Source organism: Sycon ciliatum, chromosome 1 (assembly GCF_964019385.1).
Source record: "Sycon ciliatum chromosome 1, ocSycCili1.1, whole genome shotgun sequence".
In the NCBI taxonomy this organism is placed as follows: Eukaryota; Metazoa; Porifera; class Calcarea; order Leucosolenida; family Sycettidae; genus Sycon; species Sycon ciliatum.
The window spans coordinates 59,836,099-59,858,971 of NC_088643.1; the positions used below are offsets into that span (position 1 = coordinate 59,836,099).

Here is a 22,873-nt window from a genome sequence, read left to right on the forward strand (position 1 = left end):
CGTGCGCGCGCACACATGCACACCACACACAAACACACACACACACACACACACACACACACACACACACTCTGATGCTTTTTCACCCATGTTACCAACAGGTGTGCAGAGACATGTGCAGCAGGTTACTACGGCAGCAACTGCTCATTCCTGTGTCGGTGTCAAAATGATGGCGCGTGTGAGGCGCGGGATGGACAGTGTCACTGTAAACACGGTTACATTGGAGAAAGGTATGCTGATCCGTACTCAGTAAACATAGCCGCTTGTTTGCTGTATATACGTACTAGTTTGTACACAACGGAAGCTCTAGTGGCAAGGTAGAGGACACATTGCAAACAAGAGTACATAAGCCAGTGAGCGGAGCTCTGCATGAATTTTGGGGAAGCCGAAATTGTCGTTCACATCCTTTTGGATTAGTCACCACAACTGCAATTTGAGACCAAGAGTCTTGTGCTGCATCATAGGGCTTAAAGTGCTACGTCACAGCATAGCAACAATTTCAAAAATTCAAAAACTGGATCCACTTGGGTCCAGTTTTTGTATGGATCCAAGCACATTTCAAGCCGTCTTACTCACAGCAAGGTGATGTAGCCAGTGAAACTGACTGATTTGGCTACTGGGGGCGGGGTTACAACTGGTGGCGAAGTAAAAGTCACCCCTGCATGCGACATGTGTGGGTTGCTATGCACCCACATACTGAGGCAATAGCAAAGTCACACCTTAGTGGATCCAAAATAGAAATCTGACGTCAACTTACTACTCCCTGGCCGTTTTTGACGTCATCACTTTCAAGCCCTATTACGACCTTTGGCATCAGTTCTAGTGAAGTTCTTGTCGGCCATTTTCGGTGGACTCTAGCAACGGAATATGTTTTCGGTGTGCCCTCTACGTTGCCACCTGACCTGTCTAAAAGTGACATATTCTGCTGAGTTGTGTTGGTGCTATGTGTAGTTTCTCCAATCGTTCTCCAATCCCTTCCCACCCTGTGACCCTGTGACCCTGTACATCTGGTCACTATCCACTTGCTTATGTGCTCTGCTTTTATTTAACCTCCTTTTAGGTACCTTTCCTGGATTATTTATACTTCTACTCTCATATTGCAATACTAGTATGTGCAATGGATTCTTTTACTTTGTACATCTCACCGGCGAAGTAAAATAAATAGCAAAAACAACAACAACCGGATGTCGTCTTTCTGCCAGTTAAGCTTGTTCTGTTTTCCGATATTGCTGAAGCTAACCCAATCCATTACAAATCAGTAGTGTTCCTTCTGCTGCTTTGACTATGCAGATGTGGTGTCAAGTGTGCACAAGGAACATACGGTGAGGCGTGCACCCACAACTGTAGCTGTGTCCATGGTGACTGTCACCATGTCAACGGTAGTTGCAGCTGTGACCTGGGCTTCACTGGTGCCATGTGAGTGAGTGTTCGGTTATGCTTTTACAGCATGGGTTTCATTTACGACAGTATGTTTGTTTAAGATGACTACTTGTAGGACATAGTGTTCACAACAGTGTCCAATGTACGTACTGGTCATAGTCTCCGGAGGAGAGAAGCATTGAGCATGTGCATGTGCCACTACATATATACTGACTTGCTTGTCATGCATGCTACATGTAGGTCTGTTTTGCATCTGACATGAGTGGCTACATGTCTATTATTACTACAGTCAACTTCGCTAATAACGACTGCGGATTTAACGACTATTCGCGAATAACGACAGAATGTCCATGCCCAGAGCAAAGTTCCATCCAACTGTATTACATATAATGAGACTTCGGGTATAACGACACTTCGCGAATAAGGACACTTTTTTGATGCCCCGCCGAATGTCGTTACTGTAGTAAGCGAAGTTGACTGTATTCCTGACATTGTGTCTCTGTGACTACTCTTTTACTTACTACTATCACACGACATGCGTTCAGATGTGCAACACCGTGTGCGGAGGGTAGCTACGGTGACTACTGCAGAGAGACGTGTCTCTGTCGCAATCAAGCAGAGTGCTTAGCCACGAATGGAACATGCCTGTGCCGCCCGGGATACATTGGAGCACTGTAAGAGATACTTGCCTAGCTGGACACAAGATGATGTTGAGAAGCGATGTCATGTACCATGAGGGTGTGCTGTCACTGTACACAAGAGGAACTAGATACTCTATAGTCTGTTTCAAAAAGATTTACAATCAGGTTTGGGTCTTAAAAAGTATGAAGATAAGGGAAATTTGGACAACAAAGTACATAGAATGGCTTGTTAGGACACGGCAAATTGTTCTGTGAAGGTTTCGGAACAATTGGACCAGCCGTTAAGGAGTTAGAATTTCGGCCAGGTTTCCGGCCTTTTCCCATGGTTTACAATTTGCCCAGGAAGCCAGTATCGAATTATTTTATCAAACCCACGATTTATCCTTTCCTTGGCCTTGTGGTTATGAATGCTGTCTGCTGACCATGAAGTTGTGAGTTCAAATCCCAACCTATCAAGTCAAACCTTTTTTCATTGTTTTGGTGATCAAGCTGGTACAAGACAAAGAAGATGGCTGCACCAAACGACTTGTTGTTGAAGCTCGCGCTTCCTGCCGAACTGACTGACACTTGACTGGCTCACGCCATGTGAACACACCCGCAACACTGCAATGGTGTGAGTGAATATGGAAGTCATCGCGCTGTAGCTTTTTGAGATTTATTTTAGTTTCAAGATCGCCAATTTATTTGAATTTAGCAGTCAACGCCGTCTTCTATCAGCGTTCACAAGCGTCTGCTTTTCTCAAAATGTCGTCGAAGTCACATGGATAGCTTTGCCAAGTCATGGCCTTGGGAATGAGTCCGTGTTGATGTCGTGTTTTCGTCACACGGTGAGTAAATTGCATCGCAGCTCAAAGAAACTATTTTGGTCACAAAACGAATTGGGACACATGCCGCTCGTCAACATTTACAACACTTTCGTTTCGACATGTCCTCTCTGACTCCATTATCGATACGAGGAAGAACTCGTTTGTTGTAAGCCAGACGTACATGACTGTATCAACGTGAGTGAGTTGTCATTTTTCCTGCTTTCGCGCGGAATATTTCTTCGAGTTCACAGTGAGTTTTTCCAGGCAGCGCTCGAGTGCTCATACGGTAAGACGCCAAACTCCGCGGGCGATCGCCAGGATTGCAAATCTTCTTGAAACGGACTGTAGATACGGGTGGATACTTGAAATCATAACTGTGCCGGGGTTATAAGGTGTTGCTGTGCATCGAACGGGCATTGTTTGCCTTGTTTATGTGGGAAGTTCTACTTCAGAGATTTGATCCATTTGAGCCTTAATATGGTCTTTCCACTTGGCCTCCAACCTGTACCACATGAGCAGTCCTCGGTTACATGACGCCGGGACAACAATGAAGTCATTCCTAAATTACATTTCTGCTGCTATTGTTTGCCATCACCGTACAGCTGTGAGGACCAGTGCCCACACAGTAGCTATGGCGATGGATGCAGGGCCAGATGTCAATGTCAGAACAACGCACTCTGTCACCATGCCAACGGGTCGTGCACTTGTACTGCGGGCTACACAGGAGAGTTGTGAGTTACTCCCAGTACAAGTATGGGTTTCACATGGATGGATGTGTGTGTGTGTGGGTGGGGGGGGGGGGGGGGAGGCTGCATCGGGCACCTGGCTTCAGTTTGAAAGGAAAAGGCAATGCAGGTAGTGGAGATAACCACAGCCCTCACTGTGCTGAGCTCATTGAGACAACCCTTTCAGCCAGACTTTACTACATGCCACCATTGCCTTTGCTGCCTTTTTACCCAACCATAAGATCACATGAACGACTAGACCTTCATGTACCTCTTGCTCCGAAGATCCTGCAACATTTTCTCTTTTATAATTATGTGATGTGATGTGATTAGGTCTACTTCAAGCCTGTAAGAAAGTCTTTACACAGTCACTGCCTAAATGTCTTTAACCTACAGCATGCTCTTCTTCTCCTATTCCTGCTTTGTCAGCTGTGCAGATTTGTGTCCGGATGGTTTCTATGGTAACAAGTGTATGGAAAGATGCAGTTGTGAGAATGGAGCAAGGTGTGATGCAGCAACAGGCTGTTGTAACTGTACTGCTGGTTGGATAGGAGATAAGTAAGAGTTTAAAGTGGTTTCCCCCGAGTTTGTGCATGGTTATTATTTTTACTGCTGTATGCTTCCGAGTTCATTGACTCCTCTAGTCAGCGCATATAGGTGCATTACAATATAAACATGCATTCTGGTACCAATCATGTGCTAGGATGTCAAGGGACATACCAGCAACCTCTCCTTATCTCAATTCCCTTCCTCCCGTCCTCACCCTCCTCCTCACCTCACCCTCCTCCTCCTCCTCCTCCTTCTCCCCTCCTCCTGCTCCTCCTCACCCTCCTCACCGGCCTCCTCACCCTCCTCTTCACCCTCCTCCTCTTCACCCTCCTCCTCTTCACCCTCCTCCTCTTCACCCTCCTCCTCCTCCTCCTCACCCTCCTCCTCCTCACCCTCCTCCTCCTCACCCTCCTCCTCATCTCTTTACTCCTACTTCTCATCTTATTTTTTCACAGTTCTCCCTGATCATCACAGCTTCTCCTTCTCTCCTTTTGTTCAGCTGTACTATGCGGTGTCCGGAAGGCACTTATGGCGCTTACTGCACACAGGTGTGCGAGTGCCTGAATGGTGCCCAATGTATGCCGGAGAATGGGACGTGCCTCTGTGCTGATGGCTACACTGGGACTGTGTAAGTACAGTGTGCTGCTTGTTCAGGTGCTACTGAGCTACAACATGTGTGATCCTCGTGTGAAGCCTGCATAATTATAACACTGATCCAAATGTATGGTCTCTGTTTGCAGTTTTTCTTGGTCCAGCTCAGATATTGTCTGTGCAAGTAGCGGGTCCGAAACTGCCTACAGTAGAGTCGCGCGTCCAAGAACGTTGTCTCCAAGGGGTTAGCCTGGGGCGTTCCTATTTTGTTGGACAATCTAGCTGAGTTCTTATAGCACGTTCTTAGAAGCAATTCGTACTGGGTCATATCTATCCCAAAAGCTGCCGGAAAACCAACACCGCCGTTCTTAACTTCAGGCTGTGGCGTTCTTAGCATTTCAGACAGTGGACGTTCTTGGGCTCAACGTTCTTTTCAGCGCGTGACTCTACTGTAATTGCTGCCAAAATGAGGGCAGGGTTGCCTACGTACATGTTCCAGTTGGCAAGCATGACTGAATGCCAAAATGAGGGCAGGGTTGCCTACGTACATGTTGCAGTTGGCAAGCAGGACAGGGTTGCCTACATACATGTTGCAGTTGGCAAACAGGACAGGGTTGCCTACATACATGTTGCAGTTGGCAAACAGGACAGGGTTGCCTACATACATGTTGCAGTTGGCAAACAGGACTGAATTTCACTTGGGCTTTGGTGCTGTTAGACTCTCAATGGGATTTAGTGTGTCCCTTTGGACGAGCAGTCTGAAATGCTGTTGAGAAAAGAATGAAGGAAGTGAATGACCAGTTCCCTTTGGACGAGCAGTCTGAAATGCTGTTGAGAAAAGAATGAAGGAAGTGAATGACCAGTTCCCTTTGGACGAGCAGTCTGAAATGCTGTTGAGAAAAGAATGAAGGAAGTGAATGACCAGTTCCCTTTGGACGAGCAGTCTGAAATGCTGTTGAGAACAGAATGAAGGAAGTGAATGACCAGTTCCCTTTGGACGAGCAGTCTGAAGTGCTGTTGAGAAAAGAATGAAGGAAGCGAATGACCAGTTCCCTTTGGACGAGCTGTCTGAAATGCTGTTGAGAAAAGGATGAAGGAAGTGAATGACGCTCTTGGGACTGTGCCTGACCATTCTATCAGAAGCAGTTCAAAGATAACCACCTGATCTGTGTTGCTGCCTTCTGTAGGTGTTCCAACAAGTGCCCGGACAAGTCATTTGGTGCTGGTTGCAAGGGAGAGTGCAAGTGTCAGAACAATGGGCTGTGTCATCACATCTCTGGTACATGTTCATGTACTGCTGGTTATACAGGAGAAATGTGAGTCACTGATACTAGTACTAGTAGTAGACCAGTTGCAGGTCTCAGAGCAGCCTTTCACATAGCTAGTTGGGATGCTGAGCAGTCTTTCACATAGCTAGTTGGGATGCTGAGCAGTCTTTCACATAGCTAGTTGGGATGCTGAGCAGTGTAGCGTTATGCAGGGAGTCAACGTGCGGGGTGGGGGGAGTGGGGAGTGGAGGAAGGCGTGGAGGGGGGGGGGGGGAGTTAAGGAAGGAGTGGGGAGTGGAGGAGGGAGTGGAGGAGGGAGTGGGGAGTGGAGGAGGGAGTGGGGAGTGGAGGAGGGAGTGGGGAGTGGAGGAGGAAGTGGGGAGTGGAGGAGGAAGTGGGGAGTGGAGGAGGGAGTGAAGGAGGGAGTGGGGAGTGGAGGAGAGAGTAGGTAGTGGAGGAGGGAGTGCATGAAGGAGTGGGGGAGGGAGTGGGGAGTGGAAGAGGGAGTGGGGAGTGGGGGAGGGAGTGGGGAGTAGAGGAGGGAGTGGGGGGAGGGAGTGGGGAGTGGAGGAAGGAGTGGGGAATGGAAGAAGGAATGGAAGAGGGAGTGGAGGAGGGAGTGGAAGAGGGAGTGGAGGAGGGAGTGGAGGAGGGAGTGGGAGTGGAGGAGGGAGTGGGGAGTGGAGGAGGGAGTAGGGAATGGAGGAGGGAGGGGGACTTCAGAGCTTTCAGGATAAAATCAGCATCATCAGCAGAATGATCTGCTTCTAGAAACATTTCCCATTCTGATCACTTCACAGTTCTGTTGTTATATTCTCATTCTGTACATTCTGTGCACGCAGCTGTGAGAGAAGATGTCCTGCTGATACGTATGGTCAGGAGTGTGTGCACAACTGTACATGCAAGAACAATGCAACATGTGATCATGTGACTGGACATTGTCACTGTACTCCGGGATATATTGATGTGGAGTGAGTGCTAGGGAATAGCTCGTAAGCACACTTCCATCGTGTATACACCAAGCAACAATGATTCAACCTTGACTCCAGGCCCGCTGGCTATCAGTATGTGCTGGGGCAGTAGTTCAGTATGCACACCAAACTGTTGTGGGATAATGAGCCCTACAATGAGTGCTTCGGCACAAAAAAAAGAGTACACGGATTGCACCTGTGTGTCGAGCTATGCTCCTACAGTGCAATGTCTTGCCAGGCAAATCTGTGTGCTGCTACAAGTCATAATTGTTGATGTGCACAGATGTTCTAGGAGGTTTATCACACAGCTGTTGAATGTCATGCAGTCTACAGTAGATACAGTTTTTCAGTGCAGTGGAAGCACAGTAAGATTCATGCTACATCCTACGAGCAAGGCCGGAACCAACATCTAGCTTGTACTGTCCTCCAATGGCAAACTCGGAATGTCAACTTAGTGCAAGATATACCTGATCCTTCTATGCCATCAAATGTGTATTTCCTCTTGTGTGTATGTGTATTGGCAACTCCAGCTGTGGTGAGAGATGTGCAAATGGATACTATGGGCAAGACTGTGCAGAGCAATGCCTCTGTCAGAATGCAGCTGTGTGCGATCACGAGACTGGAAGTTGTTCCTGCCAATCAGGATGGACCAGTACAATGTGAGAAAACGAGTTTGGCAATTATCAGCAAACATCGAACATGGATGTTTGTTTGCAATTTCCAGCTATGTTGGGTTCCTTTTTTTTTATATCATACAATCATATTCTTTGCTTCTTTTTGGCCGTTCAAGTCAGTGGAGAACACTCTCTCTATCACCAGGAACTTCTCCAAAGACGTTGGATTCAGGATTACGGGAATTCAGTGCTAGCACATGATGTTGATGCGACTTTGACCAGGGCAATCGCAGTCTATTGCTTATGTTATTGTGTAGTCAGTTATGAGCATACCCGAGGCTACGGTGAGAGGTATGGATGTGAAAACATTAGATCTCACTGCAGACTAGCATGACATAGCACTGCTATAAACACTTGCTCAGACCTCGCACACTGTGGATAAAACACTTGCTCAGACCTCGCACACTGTGCGTTGTTCTTCTTACCTGCAGCTGTGATGAGGCATGTCCCTCTGGACAGTGGGGTGCATACTGTGTGAATGACTGTGACTGTCTGAACAATGCAAGCTGTCTAGCTGACACTGGTGACTGCATCTGTACACCAGGTTGGATAGGGGACAGGTGAGTAGCGTGAAAGCACACACACACACACACACACACACACACACACACACACACACACACACACACACACACACACACACACACACACAAACACACACACATGTACATGTCCCTGCATGTGAGCAGCCGTCTTCCTACAGGACCACAGTAGGATGTGCTTACCATTTTAGTTCTTCCGCGCGGCCCTTACACTCGGAGACACGCATGCATGCACGCATGGATACACATGCACATGCACTCATGCACATTTCCACATGACACCCTAGCCAGCCAAAGCAGTTTCTTCCTTATGTTCAAAGGCTATCACGAAAGTGATCGCCGACGTCCACACGATCATAGCAGAAGTCTGTATCTCTCCTCTCCCTACCGAACAGATGTGAAGAGACTTGTCCAGCAGACTACTATGGCCACAACTGCTCCTTCCAGTGTGAATGTCAGAATGGAGGTGATTGTGATGCCCAGAATGGACAATGCTACTGCACACATGGATACGTTGGAGAAAGGTATGGGATAATAGTTATAGGGCCATTGTCGTCCATCACAAACTGTCACAATTAACGGGGAAGTATACCCTAAAATCACATGTTCACCAGTTGTAGTCTTCGGGGTGCTGAGTCGAATGGTCTTGGTCCGAGGAAGCTGAGACGCTCCTTTCCTCCTTTATTCCCAATCGATTCCGCCACTTCCACCGAAACTGGGTGACTGCGCCCTAGTAGATGGGGATTTGTATGCAAAATGTCACTAAAAGCGCCATTTCATCCTTATAAAAGCACGGATGACCGCAATTGGCCCATATGTTGTTGTATTTTGGACGCTGAGTCGACTGGTTGTGGTCCGAAAAGGCTGCGATGCAGCATTCGGCCCTTATTCCCAATTGAACACAGTTGAGTAAGCGGTCACGTGCTTGTGCGTACACCAGTCGCCTGGTCACTGTGCCTGCAGGCTATAACTAACTTTCACACCAAGGTTCAACTCTAAGGTTCAAAAGTTCAAAGGTTCAAAAGTTCAAAGGTTCAAAAGTTCAAAGGTTCAAAAGTTCAAAGGTTCAAAAGTTCAAAGGTTCAAAAGTTCAAAGGTTCAACTCTCAGGAACGCGCCCAAACAGGCTTTGTGGTTTTAGGGTATACTTTCCACATAAACAAGTCAAAAAAAAGAAGGAAGAAATTTTCAGGAACATTCCTGTTTTACGAGAAAAGATACGAGCCAAAGTTCAGTCGCTCGTACAGGGCACCGGGGTACTGATGGCGTTGTGTAATTTACTCTCATGTCATGTGTTGCTTGTCTATTTGTGTATCATATCAGATGCGGCTTTGAGTGCTTGGAGGGCACCTATGGAGAGGATTGTGCCCACAACTGTAGCTGTGTCCATGGTGACTGTCACCATGTCAACGGTAGCTGCAGCTGTGACCTGGGATTCACTGGTGCCATGTAAGTGTGTGCTCTATTGATGTTGAGTCCTGCCATGGGGCAGATACTGGGCTGGATAGACTGGGGTCGTTGCATGAGACAGTGTCGGCCTTTCTGCCACCCGCCTCACAGCATTGACAAGTAATGTAAGGCTACCTCCACGGGATGGTTGCGATCGCAGTGAAGTATAAACTCTGGCTCCTAAATGCGTCGCTGTGAACGACCTGAATGTAGCCCTGTGCCAGCACATCTCTTCAGTTGTATGCTGTAATCAACTACAATGATGAGAACTATCCAGCCCAGCTTGTCACAGAGCTGTGCTCTATTAGTGTAGGTATAGATACATTCTGCAAACGTTTCTTGCTGGCAACCTTCTTCCTTGCTGCGTTCAGATGTGCAACACCTTGTGCTGAGGGTAGCTATGGCGACTACTGCAGAGAGACGTGTCTCTGTCACAATCGAGCAAAGTGCTTAGCCACGAATGGCACATGCCTGTGCCTGCCGGGATACATCGGAATACAGTAAGAACTCAGATGTTCATGTTAAGAACTGAATCAGTGTTTGTACACCTAGGGCCTTTTTTAAACTAGTCAATGCAGCACTTGACTGCAACTGTGGGCGAGTAGTAACTGAAGAGAGTAGTTGTCAGTTGACCAGCCACCTTACGTTTAGACCTGATTGTGTTGCATGTTGCTTCCTATTCAACTTCGTGTTCGGTGATTCCTGTAATGTTCATCAAAATGCATTTCCAATTGTTGCAACCTCCACTTCAACCCGCTGAACACAAACAGTCCTAAGCAATATAGGACTTCGCGATTTCATCCATTATTTCCCAATGTATATGTTAGAGTGTGTGTATTCACATTTGCCTTTTAACTTGTGAACAGCTGTGCCGACCAATGCCTGCATGGTAGCTATGGCGATGGTTGCCACGAGGAATGCCAATGTCTGAACAATGCACAGTGCCATCATGCCGATGGGCAATGCACCTGTGCTGCAGGCTATATTGGAGAGTTGTGAGTTAGTGCACTGTGTTACTCTGTGGGTGGGTGCGTGCAAGTATGTGTGTGTGTGTGTGTGTGTGTGTGTGTATCAGGTCCTGCTGGAGAGCCGGGTCAGCCGGGTCACGCGCCCGGCTGGGGAACTGCACGACCTGGCTGAACAGATAACACCGGGTCCAGTCTGACCCGGCTGAAAAATGTCTTACTTACTCACAATGGACTCCTAAAATACCGGTATTTTACAACTCGCGGACCCCATCTGTTGCATGCAAATCTAGCGCAACCGTACACAAGCGACAGAAACTCGGCTAGGCCTATAGGGTTAGGCCCCCGTGCAATATGCCGGCATTTTTTTGAGCATTTTCGGTACAATCCGCGAACCCAGCACTTTGGGCTCGTGATGCAGCATTTTGGGGGAAACGGAGCACTTGGCCGTTGTGTATCAAAATTGAGAGAAGAAAACTTCCCAAACAAGAACGTTACTTCCGCATTCCGGTTAGCTTCTTGTTGAGTAGTTTATGAATTGTTTACCATGGCAGACTGGAGCAAGTCTCTTATTGAGTATTTTCTGACTCCCTGGTTTTGACGGCGTGTGCTGAGGATGACAAAAAGTGAGCATTTTCCGAGCATTTTCGGCAACGTTTACGAGAATTTCCCAAAAGCATTTTCGGCAAAGTTTCGGGCATATTACACCGGGGCCTAGCTAGGGTCAACTGGGGCCAACTGGTTCGAGCGCGATCTGGCCAGCGGCGAGCAGGAAGTCAGGACATTGAAAGTCGATGGGGCAGGCAGTCAAAAGCGTAACTTTGGCTATAGCTTTTGACACAGTTGCACGTTTTGAGCAGGCTTTTTTCTTTTCTTTTTGCCGGATGAATTTCTGACCCGGCTTGACCCGGCTGGCCTGCATGCGCCAGGTACACTCTGACCGGGCTGTGTTGAATGTCTAGAGCAGGCCCTGTGTATGTGTGTGTGTGTGTGTGTGTGTGTGTGTGTGTGTGCATGTGTGTGTGTGTGTGTGTGTGTGTGTGTCTGCGTGCGTGTGCGCGCGCGTGTGCGTGTGCGCGCGTGTGCGTGTACACGTAGCTCATTTTGCTTCAGTGGCGTCACATAGAGTACAATGCTGTTGATCAGTCATAGACTGATGTCATGTAGATGTAGCAGTGACTGCTTTGGTTGCTTTCCTAATATCTTTGCACTGCCATACTGGGAATGAGCTCCCGCATGTATGAGATGTTAAAAGAAATTGCTCTTGCTGTAGGCTAGTAATGACAGCTTTATCTACACGCACAGAACAGCAGTGATGGCAGCATTTCGTTGTTTGGGTATCTGACTAGCAGAAAACTCCTGGCTGCTACTATCCACTGTCTAATTCCACCAATGCTTATTACCATTTCAGTCTGGCGAGTCTATGCTTGACGGTGTAAATGCCTCAAAAAATTGCCATGACTGTTTTCTCGTCTCCTGTGCATTTCTAGCTGTGCAGATTTGTGTCCGGACGGTTTCCATGGCCAGCAATGCGCAGAGAGGTGCAGTTGTGAGAATGGAGCAAGTTGTGATGCAGTTACAGGTTTTTGTAACTGTACTTCTGGCTGGATAGGAGCTGAGTGAGTTTGACTCTTGAGACCACTGCTATTGGTTAGAGCTACTTACTCAAGTTCTTCAATACTTGGAGGCTCCACTGCAGCCAATCAATCAGGGAGTCATACACCCTGATGAAGCCCTAGCGGCGAAACTTGATTTGGAGATTAATTTAGTTGCAATTGCAGTGGAAGACTTTGGTTGTGAAGATGTTGGAAGGATGATAGAGCTACTCAATTTGTAGATAGGCCGATGTACGTGTAGCTGTGGGGTGCGCAGTACTGCTTACCAATCAGCTCCTCTTTCACTGCTGAAAGCAAGACAGGATGGCGAGGTGTGTGTGTGTGTGTGTGTTTGTGTGTGTGCTCGTGCTCATGTATGTGTCTGTGTTCTCGTGTGTGTGTGTGTGTGCTTCCATATGTGTGAACTCATGCACATCATTGTTTCAGCTGTGCTGACGAGTGCTCTGAAGGTTTCTATGGCAACCAGTGTATGGAGCGATGCAGTTGTGAGAATGGAGCAAGTTGTGATGCAGCAACAGGCTATTGTAATTGTACTTCTGGCTGGATAGGAGATAAGTAAGTCCTGGACTGGTGAGAGGGTGCAGCGTTTCATGTGGAGCAGTGTCACAGTGTAGTCATGGAAACAGTATAGCCATTCCGCTTCTGTCCTCGAAATCAGGGGAGAAAGGGAAGCAGGGGTGCAAAGCAGCAATATGTCGTGTTGTGCATTGGTATTTACATGGGCAAGCATGGCCTGATTGCAAGAGCAACTAGCTGTCCAGTGTGGAAGCTATGTGGTCAATGTAATTTATTGTTACAGCTGTAGTTGGTAAGCAACTTTGTTTTATGAGAAATTCTAGAGCATGATATTTTGATAAAGGCTTCTATACCATGGGTAATAGGAGGGGCATTGGGATGGTATGGGGTGGTCAGTGGATACCTGGGAGGTCGGGGGGGGGGGGGGGGAGCATATCACCATACCCCCTCCCCCAGAAATTTGGGTAAGGTTCAGACCAATACTGTAGAAATTGTTGGAGATGTAGAAGATGGACCGTGCTGTGCGTGTGGTGATTGCCATACTACGCTACCCGAGCTCGGTGGCCTTAGCCAGGTCATATGGCAGTCTGTGGCGATGTACATATACATCAGTCTGTTCACGTCACACATTGTAATCATCGGTTGCATGGATGTTGCTTGCCGCTCTCTGAACTGATACTTCCTGCATAGATGTGAGGTGGCATGCACGGCTGGTAAGTGGGGCCTTGGCTGTACATCACACTGCCCTTGTCTCAACAATGCTACCTGCTACCCTGACACTGGCCTATGTCGATGCACACCCGGCTACGTGGGGAAAAGGTGAGACTGATATTACAGGTATATCAGCATAGGCTGGGTCAAGGTATTAGTTGATACGATCCTCTTCTAATACACAGGATTCTAGCCGGGGCAAGACAAAAGGGTGCATGTCTCTTCCACACTGGTTCTGCGCCTTCCTGGGGAAAGGCCTGCTACCCTACTGGTTGTGTAGTACAATAGACGAGAACACAATGAGCCTGCTGCACTGGTTGTGTAGTACAATAGACGAGAACACAATTAGCCTGCTGCCCTACTGGTTGTGTAGTACAATAGACGAGAACACAATGAGCCTATGCCTTTGAACAAAGTACATGCTAGGGAGTTCAGTAAGTCAGAAATAGCATGAGCACTTTGGGTCCAAGAATATGGTGTTAGATGATCTGGTCTGCCCCCCCCCCCCATCCCCTCTATAGAGCTCCTTTCTGCAGATTTTCCCTAGCTAGAACTCTGTGTACTGCTTGATTACAACTGTCATGCTGCACCACTCATCCCTGCTTGTTAAGCTGCAAATGATACGGTAGCACCATCTGAATCCCGTACTACACTGCCTGTACCATGACCATACGTAACGAAATATACAGCTCTTGGTGCTATCGGCCGACTCACTCACATGTGCACACACACATGAACACCTCACAAACACCGGTGCCCGGTGCATTGAAGTCCATCTTGGCCAGCAGTCGGGGAGGGGGGGGGGGAGGGGGAATGGGGATTCCTGCCCCCCCCTCCCCCCCCCCCTTCGACCAGTGTACACATAGTGTCGAGGATCACAGTCACACACCAATAGCCTACTTACCAGTCACCTTACACAAGCATGGTTGGAACCCCACAGGTACATACACCATAGTCTATGTGTTCATGTGACCCTCTGTCACGGGCAATTCACATGATGATATTTAACCGCTCTTCTTTCCTCAACCTGCCTTTCAGCTGTCAGGCTGAGTGCGCTGCTGGAACGTACGGCCTGGACTGCTCACTAAACTGTACATGCCGGAACAATGCCAGCTGTAATCACCGGGATGGACGTTGCTCCTGCACTAGCGGATACACAGGGATAAGGTATGGTTGGTAGCTACCATGACTGTGCCAGGGACGTCGGAACCGGTGCCGCAGGTGCGGCCAAAACCACACCAATAATGCTATCCTGTGATTTTGAAGCAATGAAATGTGGGCTAATTGAGCCAAAGTTTCCTAAAACAATCTCCCTGGGGGAGGTCCCCGGACCCCCCCCCCCCCCCCCACTTTTTCATAGTCTCAACAATGTAGGACAACTTCTGACGTCCCTGCATGCACATTTTTAACAGCACTCTCTCCATTCTATTTGTATCTACTTGTGAAATACATTACAAGCTTTGTAAGGTGCTTGTTTTCTCTTTATCTATGTTGTGTTCTGCTCATTGAACAGCTGCGAGCGCAAATGTCCAGTCGGCACTCATGGCCTAGGTTGCACTGGAATCTGTTCCTGCAATCATGGTCAATGTCACCATGAGGATGGGTCATGTGACTGTTACCTAGGTTACACTGGGTCTGAGTAAGTATCATGGGTGGCATGAAGAGAGAGAGAGAGAGAGAGAGAGAGATAGATAGAGAGAGAGAGAGAGAGAGAGAGAGAGAGAGAGAGAGAGAGCGAGAGAGAGAGAGAGAGAGCGAGAGAGAGAGAGAGCGAGAGAGAGAGAGAGCGAGAGAGAGAGAGAGAGAGAGAGCGAGAGAGAGAGAGCGAGAGAGAGAGAGAGAGAGAGAGAGAGATAGAGAGAGAGAGAGAGGAAGAGGAGGAGGAGGAGGAGGAGGAGGAGGAAGAAGAGGAGGGCGAGGGAGGTGGGGGAGGGGCGGGGGGGGGGGGGGAGCTCAAGTTTTCGTTTACTGTCCCTACAGGAGTCATGCTCACAGCACTGGTATGTCTTCACCACTTGTGCAGGGCATGTTCGCTCAGCAAGCCGTAGAACACGGATATAGTGTCCGACGTAACTGTCAAGTCACAGTGGTGATTGCGATGCGCTTTACTTTCTTTAGTGAATCACCAATCTGCGTATGTATCCTGATCCTATTGTTATTCATGTCTGCTGTTTTGTCATAAATGCAGTTGTTCTGTGTCATGTCTGGCTGGTACATATGGATACTATTGCTCAAAGTTCTGCACTTGTCAAAACCAAGCGCTGTGCTCTCCCAGTAACGGGACATGTTTCTGTCAGCCTGGTTACATAGGCATCAAGTAAGTCCAAACTCGCAGTGGTGCTGGGATAGTGTCATGAAGATGGCTCCTCAGACATTGGCCTGCTGTGAACCTCATAAAGATGCATTGTAATGAGCATTGTCAACCATGAAATCCATTATATTGTTCTGGTGACTTTGAAATGTTTATTAAACCATGATGGTTGATTAGCGTTTGTATGGTTTGGTATTCTGCCGTGTTGATGTGTCTTTAGCTGTGAGGATGAGTGTGCCGTCGACACGTATGGTGCTAGTTGTGCTAATGTGTGCCAGTGCCAGAACAGTGGAGATTGTCACCACATGACCGGAGAATGTACATGTACTGCAGGCTACACTGGTGCTGAGTGAGTTTTTTTTAACTAGTTGATAGCTGAGAAGCATGTGCAAGAAAATGATCAATCTGTGATACGTTGAGCCAGTGTGAAGCGACTAGTAAGGCTTTGGCCGTACCACTTTTCAATGAAGCAATCATGTTGTTATAACAATGAGCTCCTACCGAACTTTCTGGGGTCAGAGCTGCACTTATTACTCAATAACAAGACTGCGGAAAACATGGATGCATTTAATGGGATTTTTGGTCTTTGACCACTTGCTGGTGAGCTGATCTACTCACCGCCCAGCGCTATAGGAGCTCCATCTGCGCCTTGATCCTTGAAGGGTGGTGGCGTTCCTATTGATGCGGAAAATTCAGCCTCCAGCCGAGTCTGACGCGAACCGTGGACTGTGTGGACTGGACCCATGTCAGCTGGCCAGAGCAGTTCTAAAAGGAGGGGGGGGCATGTGTGAGCTGAAACATACTGGTACTACTAGGCTAAGTTGCTGACTCCCATCAGCTTCCCTTTACTCCCATCAGCTTCCCTTTACTCCCATCAGCTTCCCTTTACTCCCATCAGCTTCCCTTTACTCCCATCAGCTTCCCTTTACTCCCATCAGCTTCCCTTTACTCCCATCAGCTTCCCTTTACTCCCATCAGCTTCCCTTTACTCCCATCAGCTTCCCTTTACTCCCATCAGCTTCCCTTTCGGTATAGTGGGTGCATGCCCTCTGCAACATGTTAGCACTGTGTGATTGCATCATCCTTTATGCAACCCACAAGTCAATAAGTCCTGTGTTTGCTATGCCTCTTATAGCACTGCGGCATATGCACACTTGGTCTTGCTGTTCCATACATGTACAGTTGTTCACTACGATGCTCCAACGGGTCCTATGGCTTTGGCTGTCAAGAGGTATGCATGTGCCTTCATGGTGACTGCCGGCATGTGGACGGGACATGTCTCTGCCATCCAGGTAAAGTTGGACGGTATTCTCATGGCTGTCTACTGTCGTTGAACTTGCCAATGATTTCACCTCCATATTCCTTCTTTGCTGATGGTCTGTCTCCCTTGCAAGGAGTAAACACTGTGATGACTTGTGAGCACCAGTAGTGGCTCTGTGTTGTACTGTGCTAGTAGCGTGAAGAAGCAAAAGGGATCCTGTCAGCCACGGACAGTGTTTCGCTGGTGAGGGAAGATTTAGATTGAGTTTGGGTTGACGGAAAATGCGGATGGAAACAGTGGAGGCGTTAGCCATGGCTTCATGGTGCGTCAACAGACGATATACAGGCCAAGCTAGCAGCAGATGAAAGTTCTGAGGAAAGATGTGGACAGGAACTCGTTCAGATGGGCACTGGCCTTCATTCTCTTATTTCAATACGGATTCTCTTTCAATACGGATTCTCTTTCAATACGGATTCTCTTTCAATACGGATTCTCTTTCAATACGGATTCTCTTGCACATTGATCTGTCTCCTGTCTATGACTGCAGGCTGGACTGGGATGGATTGCAGTCAGCAATGTGCCAGTGGATCATACGGTACAGACTGTGCAAACGCGTGTCAATGTCGTAATGGAGCGGCATGCAGTCATGTGGATGGTAGTTGTAACTGTACTGCTGGATACACTGGAGTCACGTGCAGTCAAGAATGCCCGCCTGGTTACCATGGCATCAACTGTTCCATGTCATGTGATTGTCGTAATGGTGCACACTGTAACAAGGTTGATGGAACGTGTATATGCAAGCCTGGATGGAGAGGTAAATGAGTGCGAGTTCCACAATGACTGTCTCATTACCAGTCATTCAGTTGTACATGTACTCACTGTCTTGATCACCTTGTCACATCAGCCTGGACTGCACAGTGTGTACATTTTCTGCATGCAATTGCATTGTCTGTATGCAACTGCATTGTCTATGTTCAAATACACACACACACACACACACACACACACACACACACACACACAAAGCTCAGGCATGAACAAGTAGAATGTGTGCTCTGTGCTGAAGAAACATACAGTCTACATGTAGTTATGAACTGCACCACTTCCAATGGGTACCCTGTTGAACTGCACCACTTCCAATGGGTACCCTGTTGAACTGCACACACAATGTGACATCACTTTGGGAAATACACACACACCATTCGACAGCACAACGGAGCAAGGCAGCGGTGGGACACATAGAGTGGAAATAGTGGGGAGAGGCGGGGGCAGCTTTGCCGACCATAGGGTCTCGGCTGCAGTACAAGCTTTCTTGTGCATCTTCCATTGTCTTGTTTTCAGGGGAGCGTTGTGATAGGCCGTGTCCCGACGGGACTTTCGGAGAGGCCTGTACCAGCACCTGCACGTGTAGGAACAATGGCAGCTGCAACAAGGCTGATGGGAAGTGCAACTGTACAGATGGATGGACCGGACCGATCTGTTCTGATGTGTGCCCTGAAGGTAACTACATTTGTATACACAGCACATGCTAAGATAACTTGTGTTGTGTTTGCATGCGTTCATTGTATATTGTAGTATCTGTAACAAGACTAGATTGCTAGAATGTTCTAGTGCTTGTTCTGGTATAAGGAACTTCAACCAATTAAACAACCATGATGTGCCTGTTGATACTACACCTTAAAGAGTACTTGAAGTAGACTACACCAAGGCTATCTCTGCGTGATTGTCTCGGTTTGCTCCTTGGCATGATTTGTGGCGCAGGATTCTTCGGTGCAGGCTGCCAGCAAGAGTGCCTGTGCAACCTGGACACATCGGAATGTGACCGGTTCACTGGCCATTGTACGTGCACTGTGCCGGGACTCACTGGGACTTTCTGTCGTCAGACGTGCAACCACACAGTAAGCATGTGTGCGTGTGTGTACTGTAGCGCATGCGTTTGTGACACCACTGATGATAAGGTCCCAGCGCAGTATCTTCCTACGCCCACCTTCTAGAACAGGCAAATGCAAGGATTAAAATCTTAGACATGTGCATGCTGTTTGATCACATCCATGGACGGGCTTATCACATCCATGGACGGGCTTACCAAGATCTGAGCTGATTCTATGATATGCATGCTTAATCCGTTACCAATGTCTGGCCAAGACAGCAGCTGTACATGCACAACACGTGAAAACTCAGTAGGTTTTGGATTTTGAATTTTGGTGATACATGATTGCCGCCTTTCTCTCCGTGTGTCTGTGTCTGTACCTGTCTCTCTCTCTCTCTCTCTCTCTCTCTCTCTCTCTCTCTCTCTCTCTCTCTCTCTCTCTCTCGTTGTGTCCTGTTAGAGATGGGGATACCTGTGTGAGAATGATTGTCACTGTCTCAATGATGGACAGTGTCAGAATGGCAATGGTGAATGCTGGTGTAAAGGGAATTCTGCATACCACGGTAAGTCAGTCCAACTACTTGAACTAACCTCACTACGATGTACTGTTTAGAAAGTCCACAAACAAGATCAGGGCACATTACATCAGACTGAACTGTACAGCTATAATTGCATCTGCTCACTCCAGGTGCTGATGACCTACCTCCCCCCCCCCCCCCCCTCAGGTGTAAAAGGCGTGTGTTCACAGTTCACATTCCACTTTCCTTAGCAAGTATTTCCTTTGGGTTTGTGATACATGTGCTATGTATTATGGTATATATGTGTTGGTTGCTACTGTTAACCCCCTGCCGGTATGGACCGGGACTTGGTGTGCTGGTTGTGTTCAGGCACGCTATGCAACAGCACCTGCCATGATGGCACCTGGTCACCGGCCTTCAAGTGCAGGTTACGGTGCCAATGTGCCAACAACGCTAGCTGTGATGCGTACACCGGAGCTTGCTTATGCGCGCCGGGCTGGACTGGCAAGACCTGTGAAGAACGTATGTCTTTGAACAGTGGCTCAGTGTCGTGCCGCATCACTGTCCAGTGCTGTTTGATCAGTGTCGAGCCTGAATTGAAGGGCATTTTGAAATTGATACAACTATGCTGCGCTTCGAATCATAGGGAACTCCAGCACCTAACCTCTGGTTATCTACCTTCAGCAATAAAAGTTGTATAAATTCGCATACAATGTAGTTGCTGTCACTGACTATCAATTCACATTCAATGTAGTTGCTGTCACTGACAATGTAGTTGCTGTCACTGACTATCAATTGATGTATGTACTGGTACTTGACTTGTGAGTTTAACCTGTAAGAAGATGCAGTGCAATATCTTCTTTTGAAGACTGGACCATATCATCTCTCTTCTTCTCACTATGTTCTCAAATAGCCTGCCAACAAGGCAGGTTTGGAGCTGGCTGCATGGGACAGTGTCCAGTGGCATGCACGACCACACACAACAAGCAATGCCATCATGTGACAGGCCAATGCACTTGTCTGCCTGGATATACGTACAGATCGGACTGCCAGAAAGGTGAGCAATAGAATCTTGCAGTGGTGCCGTATACAGTTGTGGACATTCAACTACATCTCAATGACTGTGCTCGTGCAATACTTAGTCTTCTTCCATCATTGCGAATGGGCAAAGCATGATCAATGGTGGGAGGAAGATTGACCTGTAAAATGCTAATTCCCTGAGCAAGGTGCATAGAACGAGTTTTGAAGCACATTTCGGCTGGCTTGGCGTATGCTTTTTGCTTTGTCATGAATCTACACAATCAGTTCACTACTCTCTAAGTGTGTATGTCGTTGTGCATGAAAGCATGTACTGACATCTGTGTGATGTGTGTGTGTGTGTGTGTGCACGCGTGCATGTGTGAATGCATGTGCTGTGTGAACAGACTGTGAGAACTACAGATATGGCGAGGACTGTCGGCTGTCATGTGACTATTGTCATGACAACAACACCACCACCGCTGGACCATGTGACAAGAGCACAGGAGCGTGTCCTTGTCGCGCAGGATATGCATCGCGCTACTGCAACATGACTGAAGGTGAGGTATAGAGTTTGCAGTGAGTGCCGCTGGTTTTTCCTGCATCTTGTTATGTAATTTTTAAAGCAATAGTAGCAGCTGTGCCTTGCGCCAGAGTGAAAATGAACAGTGACATGATTTGATGCATTGCTTTGTGTTCATGTAGATGTGTGTAGACAGTAGCAATAATTCAGGGGCGTGCTCGGCCCCCCAACTAGGGGGGTGCACGGGAGCCGAGGGAGCCCCCCCCCCGGCAATTTTCTGCAATTTGTTTGCAACCTTTCTTGAATTTTAGAGCATATTTGCATACATTACAATTGCCTTGGATCAGATTGAAAAATTTGGGGGGGGGGGGGGTGCACGTGCCCCCCGTGCCCATCGCCGAGCACGCGCCTGCAATTCACTGGTTTCACTGCCACATCACTCGACATAGGGTCTTACATGTACATGTATGTGCATGTCATTGTACTTAGTATGTGAGCCTCTATTTGGAGTCTCGGCAATGAACGGTGCTTGTTGGTGTTGGGTTACCAGTATCAGTGTATGTGCTGGACAACAGTATCAGTATATGTACTGCACAGCACTGCTGTACACAACACTGCAATCCTTGGTGTTGGGTCTGTTCTGCTCTGAATGTGACTTGAATTATAACTGCAGAGAAATACGCTGATGAGCTGGCTGGGCTGACCACTACATCACCACCACCGCCGCATGTCACCATCCTAGTCCAGCCTGGTAGTAGTAGTAGTAGTAGTCGCAGGGCCATCGCAAAGAAATGGTTTTCACTGAAACGCATCATCTGGATAAGCTCATCCAGTGCCGTTCTCATTGCCGGAATTCTTGTGATGGCGCTTGTCGGCTACAGGCGCTGCTGTGGCCAGCGTGGCAAGTACACTCCCGGACCTCTGGACGACTCACTGGCCTTGGACTCAAGTACTGCAATACTGAGCGGGGAGACACTGGATGCAGCTAGCCTGAACGCGGACCAGCAGATCGGCGGGGAACTCACCACCACATGCCTCGCTGGCGATGATTGTGCCAGTTCTTGTGCAGAACGTAGGACATGTGCACAAGTGGCTGAGGGAACTGACGATGTCTTTGCCAACGAAAACCACTACACTCTGGACCCAACCATCGCCATGTCAGAAGTGTATACAAACAACCAGGCCCAGAAAGATACACTCTAGGACCCAAGTGAGTGCTGCTTTCAAGGATATCATGTATCAAACTACCCATCAGAGCGTATCCTCTCCAGATGTTCATACTACCCCTGCACATACACAGTGCACATGTACTATCCATGTCATGGTTAAAAATTGTTTTCATAGCCTAATGTAAGAAGCCACCTTGATGGCATTGGACTGCTGCGCATTATCCTGTTTATTTTTTAAACTGTCTCAAAAGCATGCCGCTGCTGAGAACTTGCATGATTTCAATTTTTGTTATTTTCTCTGATTGCTTCTGGATCGGTGTACCATGGTGTACGAGTTTCTCCTTTTCTCCTTTCTTATACACAGTGTTGCTATCCGTTGAATTATTTAAAAAGAAATTGTTTGTACTTGCAGTCATGCATGTAATATTTTCTCTGCGCAGAAGACTTCACTGTAGCCCTCCATCCATTAATAATACTCCATCCATTATGACTTTTAAAACACCCTCACAACACTCCTTTTGTAAAAAGTGGAGTCACTGAGACAGAGACCATTTTTTAAAGAAGGTTGTGAGGTAGTAGGTTGTGAGGACCAGTCACCTGGTCACCGTGCCTGCAGGGTACAAGTTCTACTACAACTTACTAGCCTGTTTTACCTTTTTTGGGTGCAGTCCTGTCACTCGAGTTGAACCTTGGTGTTAAAGTTGTCGCCTGCTGGCGTGGTGACCAGGTGATTTGGGCACCCAGGAGCACGTGACCGCTTGTTCAACCATGTTCGATTGGGAATAAAGGAGGAACGCTGCA

General features: G+C 47.8%; 1 protein-coding gene across 2 annotated transcripts in view; it reads left to right on the top strand.

Annotated features, from left to right (window-relative positions):
- Positions 1-22,618, top strand: part of LOC135804653 (multiple epidermal growth factor-like domains protein 6) — a 51,006-nt gene extending 28,388 nt beyond the window's left edge. Inside the window, exons 15-44 of one of the 2 annotated variants that reach the window (XM_065318574.1) lie at positions 102-230; positions 1,291-1,416; positions 1,926-2,054; positions 3,430-3,558; positions 3,982-4,110; positions 4,601-4,729; positions 5,880-6,008; positions 6,803-6,931; positions 7,462-7,590; positions 8,037-8,165; positions 8,543-8,671; positions 9,470-9,595; positions 9,967-10,095; positions 10,462-10,590; positions 12,051-12,179; positions 12,603-12,731; positions 13,383-13,511; positions 14,442-14,570; positions 14,917-15,042; positions 15,592-15,720; positions 15,935-16,063; positions 16,897-17,006; positions 17,523-17,789; positions 18,317-18,475; positions 18,737-18,873; positions 19,306-19,408; positions 19,733-19,885; positions 20,277-20,420; positions 20,788-20,940; positions 21,577-22,618. In XM_065318574.1, the coding sequence (XP_065174646.1) occupies positions 102-230; positions 1,291-1,416; positions 1,926-2,054; positions 3,430-3,558; positions 3,982-4,110; positions 4,601-4,729; positions 5,880-6,008; positions 6,803-6,931; positions 7,462-7,590; positions 8,037-8,165; positions 8,543-8,671; positions 9,470-9,595; positions 9,967-10,095; positions 10,462-10,590; positions 12,051-12,179; positions 12,603-12,731; positions 13,383-13,511; positions 14,442-14,570; positions 14,917-15,042; positions 15,592-15,720; positions 15,935-16,063; positions 16,897-17,006; positions 17,523-17,789; positions 18,317-18,475; positions 18,737-18,873; positions 19,306-19,408; positions 19,733-19,885; positions 20,277-20,420; positions 20,788-20,940; positions 21,577-22,106 (4,456 nt within the window). In that variant the 3' untranslated portion in view covers positions 22,107-22,618. The remainder of the gene's footprint in view (positions 1-101; positions 231-1,290; positions 1,417-1,925; positions 2,055-3,429; positions 3,559-3,981; positions 4,111-4,600; positions 4,730-5,879; positions 6,009-6,802; positions 6,932-7,461; positions 7,591-8,036; positions 8,166-8,542; positions 8,672-9,469; positions 9,596-9,966; positions 10,096-10,461; positions 10,591-12,050; positions 12,180-12,602; positions 12,732-13,382; positions 13,512-14,441; positions 14,571-14,916; positions 15,043-15,591; positions 15,721-15,934; positions 16,064-16,896; positions 17,007-17,522; positions 17,790-18,316; positions 18,476-18,736; positions 18,874-19,305; positions 19,409-19,732; positions 19,886-20,276; positions 20,421-20,787; positions 20,941-21,576) is intronic. The other variant, XM_065318575.1, reaches the window with a different exon arrangement.
- The last annotated feature ends 255 nt before the right edge of the window (positions 22,619-22,873 follow it).